This window comes from Macrobrachium nipponense, chromosome 4 (assembly GCF_015104395.2).
Source record: "Macrobrachium nipponense isolate FS-2020 chromosome 4, ASM1510439v2, whole genome shotgun sequence".
Taxonomy (NCBI): Eukaryota; Metazoa; Arthropoda; class Malacostraca; order Decapoda; family Palaemonidae; genus Macrobrachium; species Macrobrachium nipponense.
In genome coordinates, this window is record NC_061100.1 from 78,348,343 (window position 1) to 78,364,363 (window position 16,021).

The 16,021-nt window shown below is 38.5% G+C and overlaps 1 protein-coding gene across 3 annotated transcripts in view; it reads right to left on the reverse strand.

The window, feature by feature from the left end:
- Window positions 1–3,688: 3,688 nt before the first annotated feature.
- The window catches only part of LOC135210965 (uncharacterized), a 65,153-nt gene continuing 52,820 nt past the window's right edge, over window positions 3,689–16,021 (reverse strand). For all 3 annotated transcript variants that reach the window (XR_010313599.1, XR_010313598.1, XM_064243946.1), the window contains one exon: window positions 3,689–6,566. Coding sequence is in view for 1 of the 3 variants with exons in the window: in XM_064243946.1 (XP_064100016.1) it covers window positions 6,361–6,566 (206 nt within the window). In the remaining 2 variants the exon portion in view is untranslated. The remainder of the gene's footprint in view (window positions 6,567–16,021) is intronic.

A 16,021-nucleotide genomic window follows, 5' to 3' on the forward strand; every position in this document is an offset into this window, starting at 1 on the left:
TTTTTTTTCGTTGTAATGTACACTAAATTGCGATCATTTTGGTATATAACATATTGTAAAACGATAAAAGCAACACAGAGAAAATATTATCACAAGATAATGCATGAATTCGTAACGCGCGGACGTAAACAAATATTTTTTTCAAAAATTCACCATAAATCTAAATATTGTCCTAGACTTCCAATTTCTTTCAAAATGAAGACAAATGATTGAATATTACTATACTGTAAGAGTATTAGCTTACAATTGCAGTTTTCGACCATATCTGACAAGTTAAAGTTGACCGAATGTCGAATTTTTTATATATATATTTTTTTATATGCAATTATTTCGGGAATTAGAAAAGCTACAACCTTCAAGTATTTTTTGTTTTATTTTACATGAAATTGCGCACATTGGGAGCAAGAGGTAAAAAAAACAGCTTGACGACGATGTAAAACTGGGAATAATCCGCCCCGTTCCTACAGGAACTGCAACCGATTGGTGTGCGCAAATGGTAGTAGTAGCTAAAAGGAATGGAATCCCAAGAAGAACAGTGGATTACCAAAAGCTAAACAAATATTGCAAAAGAGAAACTCATCACACTTTTGCCCCGTTCGACATGGCATCCAGTGTACCTGTGCGTTCATACAAAACTGTAATAGATGCCTATTCTGGTTTCCATCAAATGGAATTAGATGAGGAAAGTCGGCACCTTACTACCTTCATATCCCCATGGGGTAGGTACCAGTATTGTAGGACCCCAATGGGACATGTCTGCCTCGGATGCATACTCAAAGCGCTTTGATGATGTAATAGCGGACATTCCAAGAAAATCTAAATGTGTCAATGATGTTCTCCTATATGATGATACTGTGGAAGGAGCGTTTTATCACACGATAAGTTCTTTACAAGTATGTGAAGAGAACGGAGTTACCCTCAATCCTGATAAATTTCAATTTTGCCAACGCGAGGTAGACTTTGTAGGCTATGAATTAGGTTGGGACAATTTCAAGCCAGGTGAGGAAAAGTTGTCTGCAATCAAGAGCTTCCCAATGCCAAATCAACCAACCATCACTGACATAAGGTCTTGGTTTGGCCTCGTAAACCAATTGGCACCATTTGTTGCTACCTCTCAACTAATGGAACCCTTTCGAGACCTCCTAAAAAAGTCTACCAGTCGAAAGGTATACTGGGATGAAATGTTACGGAATGCATTCGAAAAGACTAAAGAAATTTTATGGCAATTTGATTGGGGATGGAAAAATTTGGCCTATTACGATAAATCTAGGCGAACTGTCGGTAATCACTGACTGGTCGCGTGATGGGATGGGATTTCTGGTGTTACAACAACATTGCAGTTGCGAAGAGGATAAAGTCCCATTTTGTTGCAAAGTGGGATGGAAGCTTGCCCTCTGTGGAAGTAGACATTTAACCTCGGCAGAAGTCAATTAAGCAGTCGTTGAAGGAGAGGCTGCTGCCGTGGTATGGTGCTTTCAGAAAGCGAGATTATTCCTACTGGGATGTCCCAATATTATCCTTGTTACTGACCACCGTCCGCTGGTCAAAGTGTTTGGTGATAGAGAATTGAAAGACATTGCAAATCCTCGTTTGCTTCGATTAAAGGAAAAAACATTACAATACAGTTTCACAGTGAAATACATTCCTGGGAAGAAGAACTCAGCAGCCGATACTCTTTCAAGATACCCAGTAATCAGAAGCCCAATAAATGCGAGTGACAGCGAGATGGGGGAGGAGGTTGAGAGTTCGTGCGTTGCAGCGTTGATCACATCGCTGAGTGATGACGTCATAACCCTCGACTGGAATTCTGTTAAAAAAGCTGCTGAAAGCGATGTGGAATATCAGCTGCTAAAGAGTATGGTAGCCGCAGGTTCTTGGCCGGTATAAAAAAATCTAGTCGACTCCAGCATAAAGCCATATTTTAACGTACGGGACCGACTTGGCATCGTGGACGAACTGGTGGTGTATTCATATGATGAAGGGCACATACGTCTAGTAATACCTGTGTCACTACGAGACCGAGTTGTCTCTAACCTACACTCAGGCCACCAAAGCTCTGATTCAATGATTCGTAGGGCACGACAGGCTGTGTATTGGCCTGGGATGGAGGGTCAACTGAATCTCAAGAGGATGCAGTGCAGAACATGTGACGTCATCGCTCCATCCCAACAAAAGGAACCGCTATTGCCTACCCCACCCCCTGCATATCCTTTTCAACAGACGGTCACGGATATGTTTCAAATATGTGGAAAACAATATCTGGCATATGCAGATAGGCTTACTGGTTGGCTGGAAATTGCCTTCTATCCAAGTGGTGCTACTTCTGCTAAGTTGATCCCACTCTTCCGACGATACTTCATGCAGTGGGGTGCCCCGGAAGAAATCTCCCTCGACGGTGGCACCAATTTGGTAAGCACTGAAATGGCTAGCTTCCTACAGAGGGGTTAGGATGAGAATATCCTCAGCCCATTACCCCCAATCCAACGGGAGGGCAGAGGCAGCAGTACGTACAGCAAAAAGAACCATTCAAGATAACACAAGAAGCGACGGAAGCCTCGACACAGATAGTTTTGCAAGAGCCATTTTGCAATATAGAAATACGCCCCTAAGAGACATCGATAAGTCGCCGGCACAATTAGCCATGGGACGACAACTCAGAGACTCAGTCCCCATGATTAAAAGCTACCATAAGATAACAGAGCAGTGGGCAGACATTATGATAGACAGAGAGGAGAAGGTGGGTAGACACTTGAGAAATGTCAAGTTCCGTCATGATTCTAGTGCAAAGAGACTCCGCCCCTTGCAAACGGGTACCACAGTAGCAGTGCAAAATGTTGTCTCTAAGGCCTGGGATCGTATTGCAAAAGTCATTGAAATGAAAGGAGACCGCCAATATGTCATAAAATTAGATGGTAGTGGAAGAATATCAACGAGAAACAGAAAACATCTTCGGGAAATAAGAGTGCAGGATTCCCCAACTACTCGTTCACTTTCCCCCGCTGACTCGTGTGCTGACCGCCAACCCAGAAGAGGGACGAGGAAAATAAATCCTCCGAGTTGGCATAAAAACTACATTTTGTGATTTTTCAATTATGTACAATTTGATTTCTCTTTAGTTATGCATTTTCTTTTTTGCACTGAATATGTGATCATTTTGTAATAACTTGTCAACTTCATGCAACTAAATGTCGTCCTACTTTGCAATGAGCACGTAATCACGTTCCACTTATATGATTTGTTTTTTCTTTCATATAACACCATTTTGTCGTCAGTATGCCTTACACTTCTCTTCTGTATAGTTACTTGATAAACCTTCAATTTCATGAAAAGTGTAATACATTTATTTTAGAGAAGGGATGTAGGATGTTTCCATATGATGCATATGAAAGTTACTTGTATTCCCGCCAAAATGTGTTTAAGGCGGGAGAAATTGAGTCTGGGGCAGTCACGCTTGGGTAAGCCTAGCCTCAACACTGTCACGTGCACTGCTGCTCATCATGTATTGAACTGTGTGAAAATACAGCTATTGCATATTGCTCGTGTTTGAGTATACCCAACCTGCTTACAGTATTTCACATATTTTCCCTGTTCTAACTAACTTCAAGAAAATTGAAGGAAAACAGTGCAATTTATCATTCAATCTCTACGGAAGTCAAATCCTATTCCGGGTGGTCAATGAATGAAACACTGTTATACAAATTTTTAATACAAAAAGTTATTTTTAAATTCAATACAAAAAATGATTCAATTGATCAAGTAAAATTCAAACTGTAAAGAATAATTAAGAACTGAAAAGAAATTTAAGTAAATGCAAATTAATTCACAAATCTTTAATTAAATCAAGTATGAAATCTTAAATCACTAAGAAACACCTAAGGAAATCAAACAAATTGTGAATGCAAAAACATATAACACAAAAATGGATATATGTATGTATGAAATTTTACCAAATCCAAACTTGTAAAGAATTAAACATTGTTCACATGAAAACAGATACACACATGGGAAAATTTGAAATAATAATCACAAGTTTGGATATCCGATTCAATCTTCACATTTAAATTTTACACTCATTCTAAAACTCTTTTACCCTCATTTTAACAATGTTAACCCTTAAACGCCGAATGGACGTATTGAACGTCGAGTCAAAATCTCCCCCGATTTCCGAATGGACGTACCATACATCGGCTCAAAAAAGTTTTTTTAAAAATTTGCAGAAAAATACTTATAGGCCTACCAGCCGAAAACTTTTGAATCACGCGCCTTGGGGGATGCTGGGAGTTCACAGATCAAGGCGTTGTTTTGTTTACAATCGTTACGCAGGCGCGCAAGTGCGAATTTCTTTCTTATCGCACTAAAAAGTATCTGTGACACATCTCAAAAATTAATTCGTCACTTTGACATAATTTTTGCACCGTTTTGAATTATCCGTTACATGAAGTATTATATATGAAAATGTGTGCAATTTCATTTAGAATACAACAATAAAATACTCATGATTGTAACTTTTATCAGTTTTGAAATATTTTCATATAAATAACGATAAGTGCCAAAATTTCAACCTTCGGTCAACTTTGACTCAACCGAAATGGTCGAAAACGCAATTGTAAGCTAAAACGCTTATATTGTAGTAATATTCAACTATTTACCTTAATTTTGCAACAAATTGGAAGTCTCTAGCACAATATTTCAATTTATGGTGAATTTATGAAAAAACTTTTTCTTTACGTCCGCGCGGTAACTCTTCCGAAAAAAATGTTTGCACCATTTTAAAATTAGCCGTTACATTAAGTTTTATATATGGAAATGTGCGCAATTTCATGCACAATACAACTAAAATCAACCCATGGTTGTAGCTTTTGTCAGTTTTGAAATATTTTCATATAAACAATGATAAGTGACAAATTTTCAACCTTCTGTCAATTTTGACTACCGAAATGGTCGAAAAACGCAATTGTAAGCTAAAACTCTTATATTTTAGTAATATTCAATCATTTACCTTCATTTTGTAACAAATTGGAAGTCTCTAGCACAATATTTCGATTTATGGTGAATTTATGAAAAAAATAACATTTTCCTTACGTCCGCGCGGTAACTCTTCCGAAAAAATCATACGTGCGATTGTGGTAATGTTTGCACCATTTTAAATTAGCCGTTACATAAGTTTTATATATGAAAATGTGCGCAATTTTATGTAGAATACAACAAAAAATAATTGAAGGTTGTAGCTTTTCTCATTTTCGAAATATTTGCATATAAATCACGATAAATAGAAAAAAAACCACGTTCGGTCAACTTTGACTCTACCGAAATGGTCGAAAAACGCAATTGTAAGCTAAAACTCTAATATTTATGTAATATTCAATCATTTACCTTCATTTTGCAACAAATTGGAAGTCTCTAGCACAATATTTCGATTTATGGTGAATTTATAAAAAAAAACTTTCCTTCCCTCCGCGCGCGGATTCTCCGCCATAAATCTCTGAATTGCGTACATCGAATTCTCGGAAAATTTGCTCCTTTTCATATTAGAAATTTCATAGAGTTTTATATATGAAAATGTGCGCAATTTCATGTAAAATAAAAGGAAAAATATTTGAAGGTTGTAGCTTTTCTCATTTTCGAAATATTTGCATATAAATCACGATAAATAGAAAAAAACCACGTTCGGTCAACTTTGACTCTACCGAAATGGTCGAAAAACGCAATTGTAAGATAAAACTCTTACAGTAGCGTAATATTTAATAATTTGTATTCATTTTGAAACAAATTGGAAGTCTCTAGAACAATATTTAGATTTACGGTGAATTTTTGAAAAAAAAAAAAAAAAATTTACGTCCGCGTGTTACGAATTCGTACATCATTTTGTGATAATATTTTTCCGGTGTTGCTTTTATTGTTTTACAATGTATTATATATCAAAATGATTGCAATTTAGTGTACAATACAACGAAAAAAAAAAGAAACTCGTTAGCTTTTACCGTTTTTTGCACAGCGTGATTTTAATACAATTAGGTAAATGATTGAATATTACTAAAATATAAGAGTTTTAGCTTACAATTGCGTTTTTCGACCATTTCGGTAGAGTCAAAGTTGACCAAAGGTTGAAATTTTGGCACTTATCGTTATTTATATGAAAATATCTCAAAACTGATAAAAGCTACAATCATGAGTATTGTTTTGTTGTATTCTACATAAAAATGCGCACATTTTCATATATATAATCCTCCATGTAACGGCTAATTTAAAATGGTACAAAAATTATGTCAAAGTGAAGAAATAATTTCCGAGATGTGTCACAGATACTTTTTAGTGCGGTAAGAAAGAAACTATATAAATCCTATATAGTTTGCTAAACATTTAAACCAGCCAAAAAAATGAACAACAATGAATAATAAGAGGCACCAAAAGCAGCAATCCAAACAAGCTTGTGATGGAGCCAGCATTGCATCCATCTGTGTTGCAGTAACAATTTTCTGTTATAACTCCTTTAATGTCACTTGTTACACATTTTTTTTCTTCTTTTTCTGGCCAACAATGGGATTGGTGTGCCACCACCTCATCATCTGTAAATAAGAAGTTGTTAAAATTTTACTTGTTAAAATTCTACTATTTCATAAATATGCAATCCAATATTTCCCATGTTTACTTGGCAACTGAGGGAAATAGTAGCCCTTCCATAACTAAAATTTCAACTTCTGTTAAACTACACCTTGTTCCTCAAATGAAGTCATATTACCCTTTGTGTACTGACTTACTTAGTTGATACAATCTGATGGGTTAGGATGAAAGGCATACGTAAAAAATATTGTTGGTCATAATTAACGCTGTTTACAAAAATTACAAATGTTCCTATGAAGTACAAAACTATTTACTAATGCATCCTCAATAACACACTAAAACAAGCAATGATGATGTCCTGGTTCAATATAAGGAATAATAAGATGTTAATTTAAGGTATATTTGATGTATGATGTTCTTTAAGGTGTTCATTTGGTATTTGAACTTTCAAGATAGGCAGTTGTAAGTGTTTTTAGAGGGGTTCTAAGTACATACGTATTTGGGGATTTCAACTATTGGCAGAGGGTCTAGTACGCACTGCCCCCAAGCTTTCATCATTTCCCAGGGTCTCATTGAGTGAGCTGCCTTGAAGAAGTAGAACAAGGAGGCATTGTGCTGCTCCAGCAACCATAGGGCACGAGGAAACGTGTGCTCTTAAAATATCCCCCCAAAAGCTATTAACTTTTTGCATGGGTATGTCTGACCTATGATTGGTCAGATAACCCTGGTAGGAGAAATCAACCAATAACCTACCTAAGGGGAAAAAGGAGGGGTCTGAGGGAAAAGCGAGTGTACCCATGCTAAGCTGCCCTTTGTGAAGATTTGGCCTCGGGGGCTTGGAGGGCAGTGACGTGCCCATCGCCTCGTCCTGTTCTGCCGCTGTAGCTGGTTACTATTGAGATGTACTGTGATTATTAGTTTCCTTAACACTTGGGCCCTCGTGTAAGTTTAATATACGTAATACAAATCTTTTTTAAATTTACCCTCTGCGTCTTATTTAATCATAAACCTCAGTAATGCAACCAGACCAGAGTAGGTAGACCCAACAAGACGGGGTCATATTACTGGTGTCAAGTGCATGGGGTCTGCTGCAAAGCACTATTATATAGTAAACAGACCAAACTGTGGATCTTGCAAGGTGCAGATTTCATGTTCCCACTGAATACAATATTAGTTGACAGACCTAGACACACAAAAACAGAAAGTTGGGGCAGGGTTACAGTTTGTCAATCTGGGTGACGGGTTCTTTAAGGGGGCCGGCCGGATAATGCCATTTATTAAGGACAGGACCTTGATATTCATACCACTTGATAAAGTGACTGGGGACATCTCCAAACCACACATGATTTTTGCCTCTGACCTTCGGTTTTGTGACGCCAGGGCAATTAATCCCGAAATTAACCATTTTTCAAATTCTATCTCCTCCCTTGATATTTAATATTAAGACCTGGGATTACTACCATATATAGACCTGATGTAGACCTCCAATCAAATGAGGAGTTTTTTCTAAAGGTCAGTTTTTTTGCTAGATATGAATTTTTCATTATATTAAAAAAATAAACCCTATAAATCAGGAAATTTATAAAAAAAAGGACAAAACAAAAATGGGAAAAAAGGGCTTGATTTGATTGTTCTATAATGTATTTCTGAGTTATATACCAAATTTCAGTGCTATAGCTTTAAAACTAAGTGAGAAGATAGATTTTAAAGGTCAATAAGTATAGTTTTGAGATATGGGCGTTCAGTTTTCCTTTGTATTTTTATGAAGCCAATGTTAATAAATAATGATTATTATGAATTTATATTTCTGTTTTGGGTATTAATAAACCAAAACTGTTATTTATCGTAATTTAATCATAAATGATGATCCCTTTGCTCATATATCGTAGCCTGGGGCACTGCGTCAGGTAAGACGGGGCACTCCTTCCTACGCAACTCTCTCTCTCTCTCTCTCTCTCTCTCTAACTCCGCTTACTACAGCGAATTTTCTTCTTCTGTATGTTAGCGAGATGTTTTCCTTGTATTTCCTCTTTGGCATGATGAAATTCTTGCCGAAACAAAGATAAACAGACTTAAAACCAAAAGAATGTCAGAGGTAAAACTCGAACGTGTAAGCTCTTTTTAAAAAGACAATGTTAATATATCATGATTATTATGAATTTCATATTACTTTTTGGGTATTAATAAACCAAATTATGTTATTTATCATAAATGAAGATCCCTTTCTTCAAAGACTGTAGCCTGGGGTACTGCACAGTGCGTGCGTCAGGCAAGATGGGGGCGTTCCTAACTAAGCACCCCTCACTCTCTCTCTCTTCCCTAACTACGCTAATATCGCATATATTATATTCTGTCTTCATATTAGAGTTAATTTTCTTTGTCTGTATGTTAGTGAGATGTTTTGCTAGTCTTTTCCTCATTGGCATGATGAAATTCTTGCCGAAACAAAGATAAACATACAAAAGCAAGCGAATGTCAGTGGTGAGACTCGAACGTGTACACTACAAGAGGTTTCTCCTTGCACTGGAAGGTGGTAAACTGACCAAGTCCCCTCCTGCCGACTAATGGAATCTCTACAGATGCCATTGCTCATAATTTCTTTGACAATAATTATCAAAATTTACGATAACAGAAGAAATATTGCATTTTCTTGTACGGATCAATGTTTTTGGGTTATTGAGTTACATTTACTAATTACCCTGTAACTACGAAAGTAAGGGGAATTTTGACAAATTATTTCGTATATGTATTCTTGTGATGGTAATTGCTTCATAGCAAAGGAAGTTAAAGGAAAGGAAAACACATTTTTGAGAAGTTCGGCAGTAAGGAGACTTTCGCGCCCGTGTTGGAGGCGTCTGTTCTCGCAGCTGTTCTGGAATCGTCGGGCGTGTTGTGGATCGCAACGCGCGCCAATGTGTCGGGAGAAACGCCGCAATTTCTGATACAATACCTCGTCTAGATTAATCTAGGAAGTTCTGGAAATCTTGCGAGTCTATGACGCTCGCCGTAGGCTCCGCCCCCAGAGTGCCTTATAAATACGACGGTCGTAGCAGCAGCAGCAGCAGAGATCGTAAAAGAGAGACTCCAGTTAGTCACAGAGAGATTTCCTCAGTAAGAGCCACAGATCAGATTATCAGTGAGAGATCAGCAGCAGCAGAGATCATTCGTGAGAGATAAGAGAGAAAGGGACCGACGAAGGATCAGGAAAAAAAGTTGCTCGAGAGTTGGTTGGATACTGGTCTAGTCGTCTTCAGGAGTGGATGTCCGTGTTATCTCGACGTCGAGCAGACTTCAGAGAAGAAAAGGTCCTGCTAGAGGTTTTGGGGAATTCCTGCCTTACAAGTAGACTAGTTTCTGCAATACGGAGTCAAGAAGACGTCGGCAATCACCGTTTTCCTTTTGAGAAGCCATCGCTTTGAATTGTCAAACTGACTAGCAAGTATTTGAATTGTCTCACTGTTCCCCCAGTTCATGCAGTGTAAGATTCTATCTTTTTATGTAAATAGGAAATACCATTCTGCATTTAACTATGTTAGTAAGCTTGTAAATAAACCTTTGTTGTGTTAGTGTTTCTTTGTATATTTGTATCCCTTGTTTCAACTGTTGGTGTTGAACATTTTTTTTTTCTTTTATTATTTCATATCGAACCTGAAGCGGACCTCTGTCAGAGGCCGTAACATTGTGGCGACCTTGCTTAGGCTATCAACACTTTAACAGATTGAAACAGGGAAAATATAGAAAGAATCAGAATGAGTGAGATGGTGAAAGAGTTTATTGAGTCAGGTCAGCTACTAGGTCTAGAGGGGAATGATCTCCGTGATGTTGAAAAGAAAGAAAGAGAGAAGTATGAGAGAGATGAAAGAGCGGCTGAGAGAGAGGAAAGAGCAGCAAGCGAGAGAAGCAATGAAAATGCAGCAAGAGAGAGAACTGTTGGTAATGCAGCAGGAAGAGAGAGAGAGAAAGAGCGTGCGCATGAGCAGGAAGAGAGAGAGAAAGAGCGTATGCATGAGTTGGAAATTGCTCGGTTAAGGGAAAGTACGTACTCGTAGCAGTCGGACGGGCGAGAACGAAAATGGAGCTGATACGTAAGGTACGAGTGCAGTGCTAAAATTAGTACCAAAGTTTGATGAGGATGATGTTACGACATATTTCATGTGTTTTGAGAAGTTAATGGAACGAGTAGGTTCTCCTAAAGAAACGTGGACTTTATATTTGTAGTCAGTTTTGAGTGGTAGGGCGCTTACTGTGTACAGTTGCATGTCTAAGGAGGAATGTGATAATTATGATATTGTGAAAGAAACTGTTCTTAGCGCGTATAGGCTAGTACCGGAGGCATACTGTAAGAAATTTAGAAATTTGAGAAAGGATGAAAATATTACGTATGTAGAATATGGTAAGAAGTTAGAAAGGCTGTTTTCTGATTGGTTAACTTCTGCTAAAGTTGAGGATTTTGGTAGTTTGAAGAACTTAGTGTTGTTAGAAAACTTCAAAGATAACGTATCTCCTGAGATTAAGCTTTATATAGAGGATAGGCGAGAAGTGTCTTTTGCAGGAGCAACTAGGCTAGCTGACGAATATAGTCTAACTCATAATTTGAGTGTTAGTAAGAAACGAAATGATCCTTTGTCTGGTATAGTACAAAGCAGTAAAGGTTTCAGTCCTAGTAATAGCAATTCAAGTAAAAGTGACTATTCCTGTTACACATGCGGAAAACCTGGTCATATGTCTAAGGTTTGTAAGAGTAAAGTGGCATCTAGTGGCTCAGAATTAACTTTTTTCCGATGTATTGGGAAAGGGCATTTAGCGAGAAATTGTGCAGTGGAAAGAAAGGACGGTAAGAAATCAGTGTCGCTAGTTAACCTTTCATCAAGTAGGAATGATGTGATGAGAGAAACTATGAAAATTTTTGGTGAATTTCTGTCGGAAGGCATAGTTTCCTCTCTTGGAGGAGTAGATTCGAGAGAAGTGGTCTTGCTTCGAGACACAGGAGCCGCTGTCTCACTGATTAGAAGTGTGTGTGTGCCGAACAGGGCAGAAATCAATATGGAAGAGAAAGTCATGTTAGGTGGATTTCCTAACACTTGTGTTCTTTGTCCATTGTTGAAGTTGAATTTAGAAAGTCAGGTAGTGTCAGGAGAAGTAAAACTTGCAGTTGTGGACAGTTTGCCCGTTGAAGGCGTTGACATTATTGTCGGTAATGACTTAGCTTTATCCAAGAATGTGAATCCTGTTGTGAGGAATATTCCAGTGCCTGAAATGGTAGTAACTAGGTCGGGTTTAGATACAGACGTAGACTACAGTCATAATTTGTTCGTGGATTCGAACGAGAGTAAGTTCGTGGATTCGAACGTGAGTGAGTTCGTGGATTTGAACGAGTGTGATAGAGGTAGCGAGGTTGATCTTGGCATGAGTGTGGCTGAGAGACCGGACTCTATCGATGTTGACAGTTATAGCCAAACAGAAGGTGTAGCTGTCGAGAGTAACGTAGTAAATGTACCTGTATCTAGTCCTAGTTACGGTGATGAATTAGGCTCTAACGTTTTGGATAAGGATGAGCTAGTCAAGTTGCAGAGAGAGGATGAGACACTAACCCGAATTTTTTAATGTGAGCTAGATGATGATCTCGATGATGTGTGTAAGGAAACTTTTTGTTTAAAGGACGAAGTTTTGTGACGTTATGTTCGACCGAAGTCAGGTAGTAAAGGAGAAATCACCGAACAATTAGTGGTTCCTAGGAAGCTGCGTGAGCTAGTTTTGAAGTTAGCACACGATGAGCAAGGACATTTGGGAGTAAATAAAACTTTCAAGTGTATTAGTAGGGCGTACTTTTGGCCTAAAATGAAAAATGATGTAAAGAGGTCTGTTTTAAGCTGTCATGAATGCCAAATTGCCGGGAAACCGAATCAAGTAATCCCCAGAGCTCCGATGTGTAATATTCCTTCAGTAGGCGAACCTTTTGAAAACGTAGTTATCGATGTGGTTGGACCTTTGCCTAGAAGTAAGGGAGGGAATATATATCTGTTGACAATCATTGATAGACTAACTCGCTATCCCGAGGCGGTACCCGTAAGAAGCGGCAATGTGAGGACCGTAGTTAAACGATTGTTGAATTATTTTTCTAAGTTTGGTCTGCCTCGTACTATACAGTGTGATAATGGTAGTAATTTTGTATCCAAATATTTCAAGGATAGAATGAAAGAGTTAGGTACCAAACTCGTAACTTCCACACCTTATCATCCCGAATCACAAGGCATTGTGGAGAGATTTCTTCAAACGTTAAAGAGTTGCTTACAGAAATTGTGTAAGAACTTCGAACACGACTGGGAAGAAAAGTTACCTTTCGTTCTGTTAGCTTTAAGGTTAGCACCGAGTGACACTACCAGATTTAGTCCATTTGAGCTTGTTTTCGGTCACACCACTAAAGGTCCTTTGGAAATGTTAAAATGTAACTTAATGAATAAAGAATGTAGTGAGGACTACATCACTAATCTAGAGCATTATAAAAACAGTTTAAGGATGCTTGGCAACTAGCGAAGGAGACCGAGAGGAAGAGTCAAGGGGAAACTAAACGAAAGCATGATCTCAGAGCGAAAGAGAGACATCTCTGTGTAGGAGATAAAATTTTAGTATTAGTCCAGAAGAAGGTCCCTTTTTATCGTATAAGTTCGAAGGTCCTTTTTCGATTTTAGAGAAGAGGGGGAATCTGAATTGTTTAATAGATATGGGTAAACGTAGAGCAAAGTGGCTGCATGTAAATTTGCTCAAGAAATATAACGAACGCCCCGTGCCTGTAGTGACGGTGTCCCAGAAAGAGATTAGCTTTGAGAAAAACTCTGAGGTGCTTAAGAATTTCGAAGTTTTTAATCAGGGTTTAGAAGAGGAAAAGGTGAGGGAAGTACGTAATGTTTTAGTGAATTATTCTGAAACTATTAGTTACAAACTAGGCCAAACCAATGTTTTAGAACATGATATTGAGTTGCATGACACGAAACCCATTAGGCAAAGTCCATATCGTCTGAACCCAGAAAAGGCAGAATCTGTGAGGAAGGAAATTAGTTACATGCTAGATAATGATTTGATAGTACCTAGCGAGAGTGAATGGAGTTCCCCAGTAGTTCTCGTGAAAAAGGAAGATGGATCAGATAGATTGTGCATTAATTTCTGGAAGGTAAACAGTGTAACGAAGCAAAGTAATTTTCCCTTGCCCAGGATTGACGATTGCTTAGATAGAATCGGAAATTCCAAGTTCATCTCAAAGCTTGATTTGGCTAAAGGTTATTGGCAAGTACCTTTAAGTCAACGAGCTCGGAAAATTTCCGCCTTTATAACGCCATTTGGTAGTTTTGAGCCCAAAGTTATGGCTTTTGGCTTGAAGAACGCAGCCAGTACCTTCCAAAGGTTAAATAAAGTTTTGAATGGCATCAACAACTGTGTCGTGTACTTAGATGATCTTGTGATATTTTCAGAGACTTGGGAGGATCATGTAAGGATTTTGGCGAGTCTTGAGGGCCCTTACCAAAGCGAATCTCGTCCTTAATCTAAAGAATTGCAAATTTGGGAAAGCCTCTATTACTTATCTAGGACATAAGGTAGGTCTTGGTAAAATCTGTCCAAAGGATCGGAACATAGAAGCTATTGTGAATTTCCCAATACCAACAACTAAAAAACAGGCCATGAGATTTCTCAGAATGGTTTCGTATTTCCATAGATTCGTACCAAATTTCTCGGAAATAAGCGCTACCATAACTAATCTGTTTAAGAAAGGCCGCAGTTTTGTATTTGATGTCGTGTGTGTGGAAGCCTTCAACAAGTTAAAGGCTATAATGAATCACGAGCCAGTTCTATTATTACCCGATTTTGGTAAGGAATTTAATTTAGCGATCGATGCTAGTGATATTGGCGTAAGAGGGGTTTTGTTACAAGAAGTGAATGGAATGAAATTCCCAGTTGCCTATTATTCAAAGAAACTGAATAAAGCGCAACAGAACTATTCCACTATTGAAAAGGAATTGTTTGGTTTAGTTACAGCCTTGCAACACTTTGAGATTTACGCATGTAGCAGTTCTGTTTTAACTGTGTATACTGATCATAATATGTTAGTTTATTTGGAGAGGTTTAGGAACAAGGATAAACGTCTAATGCGTTGGAGTTTAGAATTACAAGACTATAACCTGAAGATAGTTCATATAAAGGGAAAGGATAATGCATTAGCTGATAGCCTCTCTAAAGATTTCTCAGAATGAGTAGCCTAATAACCGTTTTCTGTTATCGCAAGAGTGAGTGTGTGGAGAAGCGTGCGTGTTTGACTGGTTTAAAGCTTTATGCAGAATTGTTCCCTGCTGTTTAATTCTTGTTCCTCTTTGGAAGAAAAAAAAATAAAATCAGTTAATTTCATTTTTTTTTCTCTGGGGGGGGGGGGGGGGGGGGGGGTGGGGGGGGGGGGGGGGGGGGGGCAGCGTGTGATGGTAATTGCTTCATAGCAAAGGAAAAGGAAAGGAAAACGCATTTTCGAGAAGTTCGGCAGTAAGGAGGCTTTCACGCCTGTGTTGGAGGCGCCTGTTCTGGAATCGTCGGGCGTGTTGTGGAGTGCAACGCGCGCCAATGTGTCGGGAGAAACGCCGCAATTTCTGATGCAATACCTCGTCTAGATTCATCTAGGAAGTTCTGGAAATCTTGCGAGTGCCGTATAAATACGACGGTCGTAGCAGCAGCAGCAGAATCGTAAAAGAGAGACTCCAGTTAGTCACAGAGAGATATCCTCAGGAAGAGCCACAGATCAGATTATCAGTGAGAGATCAGCAGCAGCAGAGATCATCCGTGAGAGATAAGAGAGAAAGGGACCGACGAAGGATCAGGAAAAAAAGTTGCTTGAGATTTGGTTGGATACTGGTCTAGTCGTCTTCAGGAGTGGACGTCCGTGTTATCTCGACGTCAAGCAGACTTCAGAGAAGAAAAGGTCCTGCTAGAGGTTTTTGGGAGTTCCTGCCTTACAAGTAGACTAGTTTCTGCAATACGGAATCAAGAGGACGTCGGCAATCACCGTTTTCCTTTTGAGAAGCCATCGCTTCGAATAGCCAAATTGACTAGCAAGTATTTGAATTGCCTCACTGTTCCCCCAGTTCATGCAGTGTAAGATTCTATCTTTTTATGTAAATAGGAGATACCATTCTGCATTTACCTATGTTAGTAAGCTTGTAAATAAACCTTTGTTGTGTTAGTGTTTCTTTCTATATTCATATCCCTAGTTTCAACTGTTGGTGTTGAAATTTTTTTTATTTTTTATTATTTCATATCGAACCTGAAGCGGACCTCTCTCAGAGGCTGTAACAATTCTCCACTGCCAAACGAAGCTCCATGATTTTTTTCAGGACTGCATTTTTGCCCTATACCCCCATATATAAGGGTTTTGGCCGGCCACCTCAAGCACAAGAGACAAGGAGGGAGGATCAAGGGACAATTC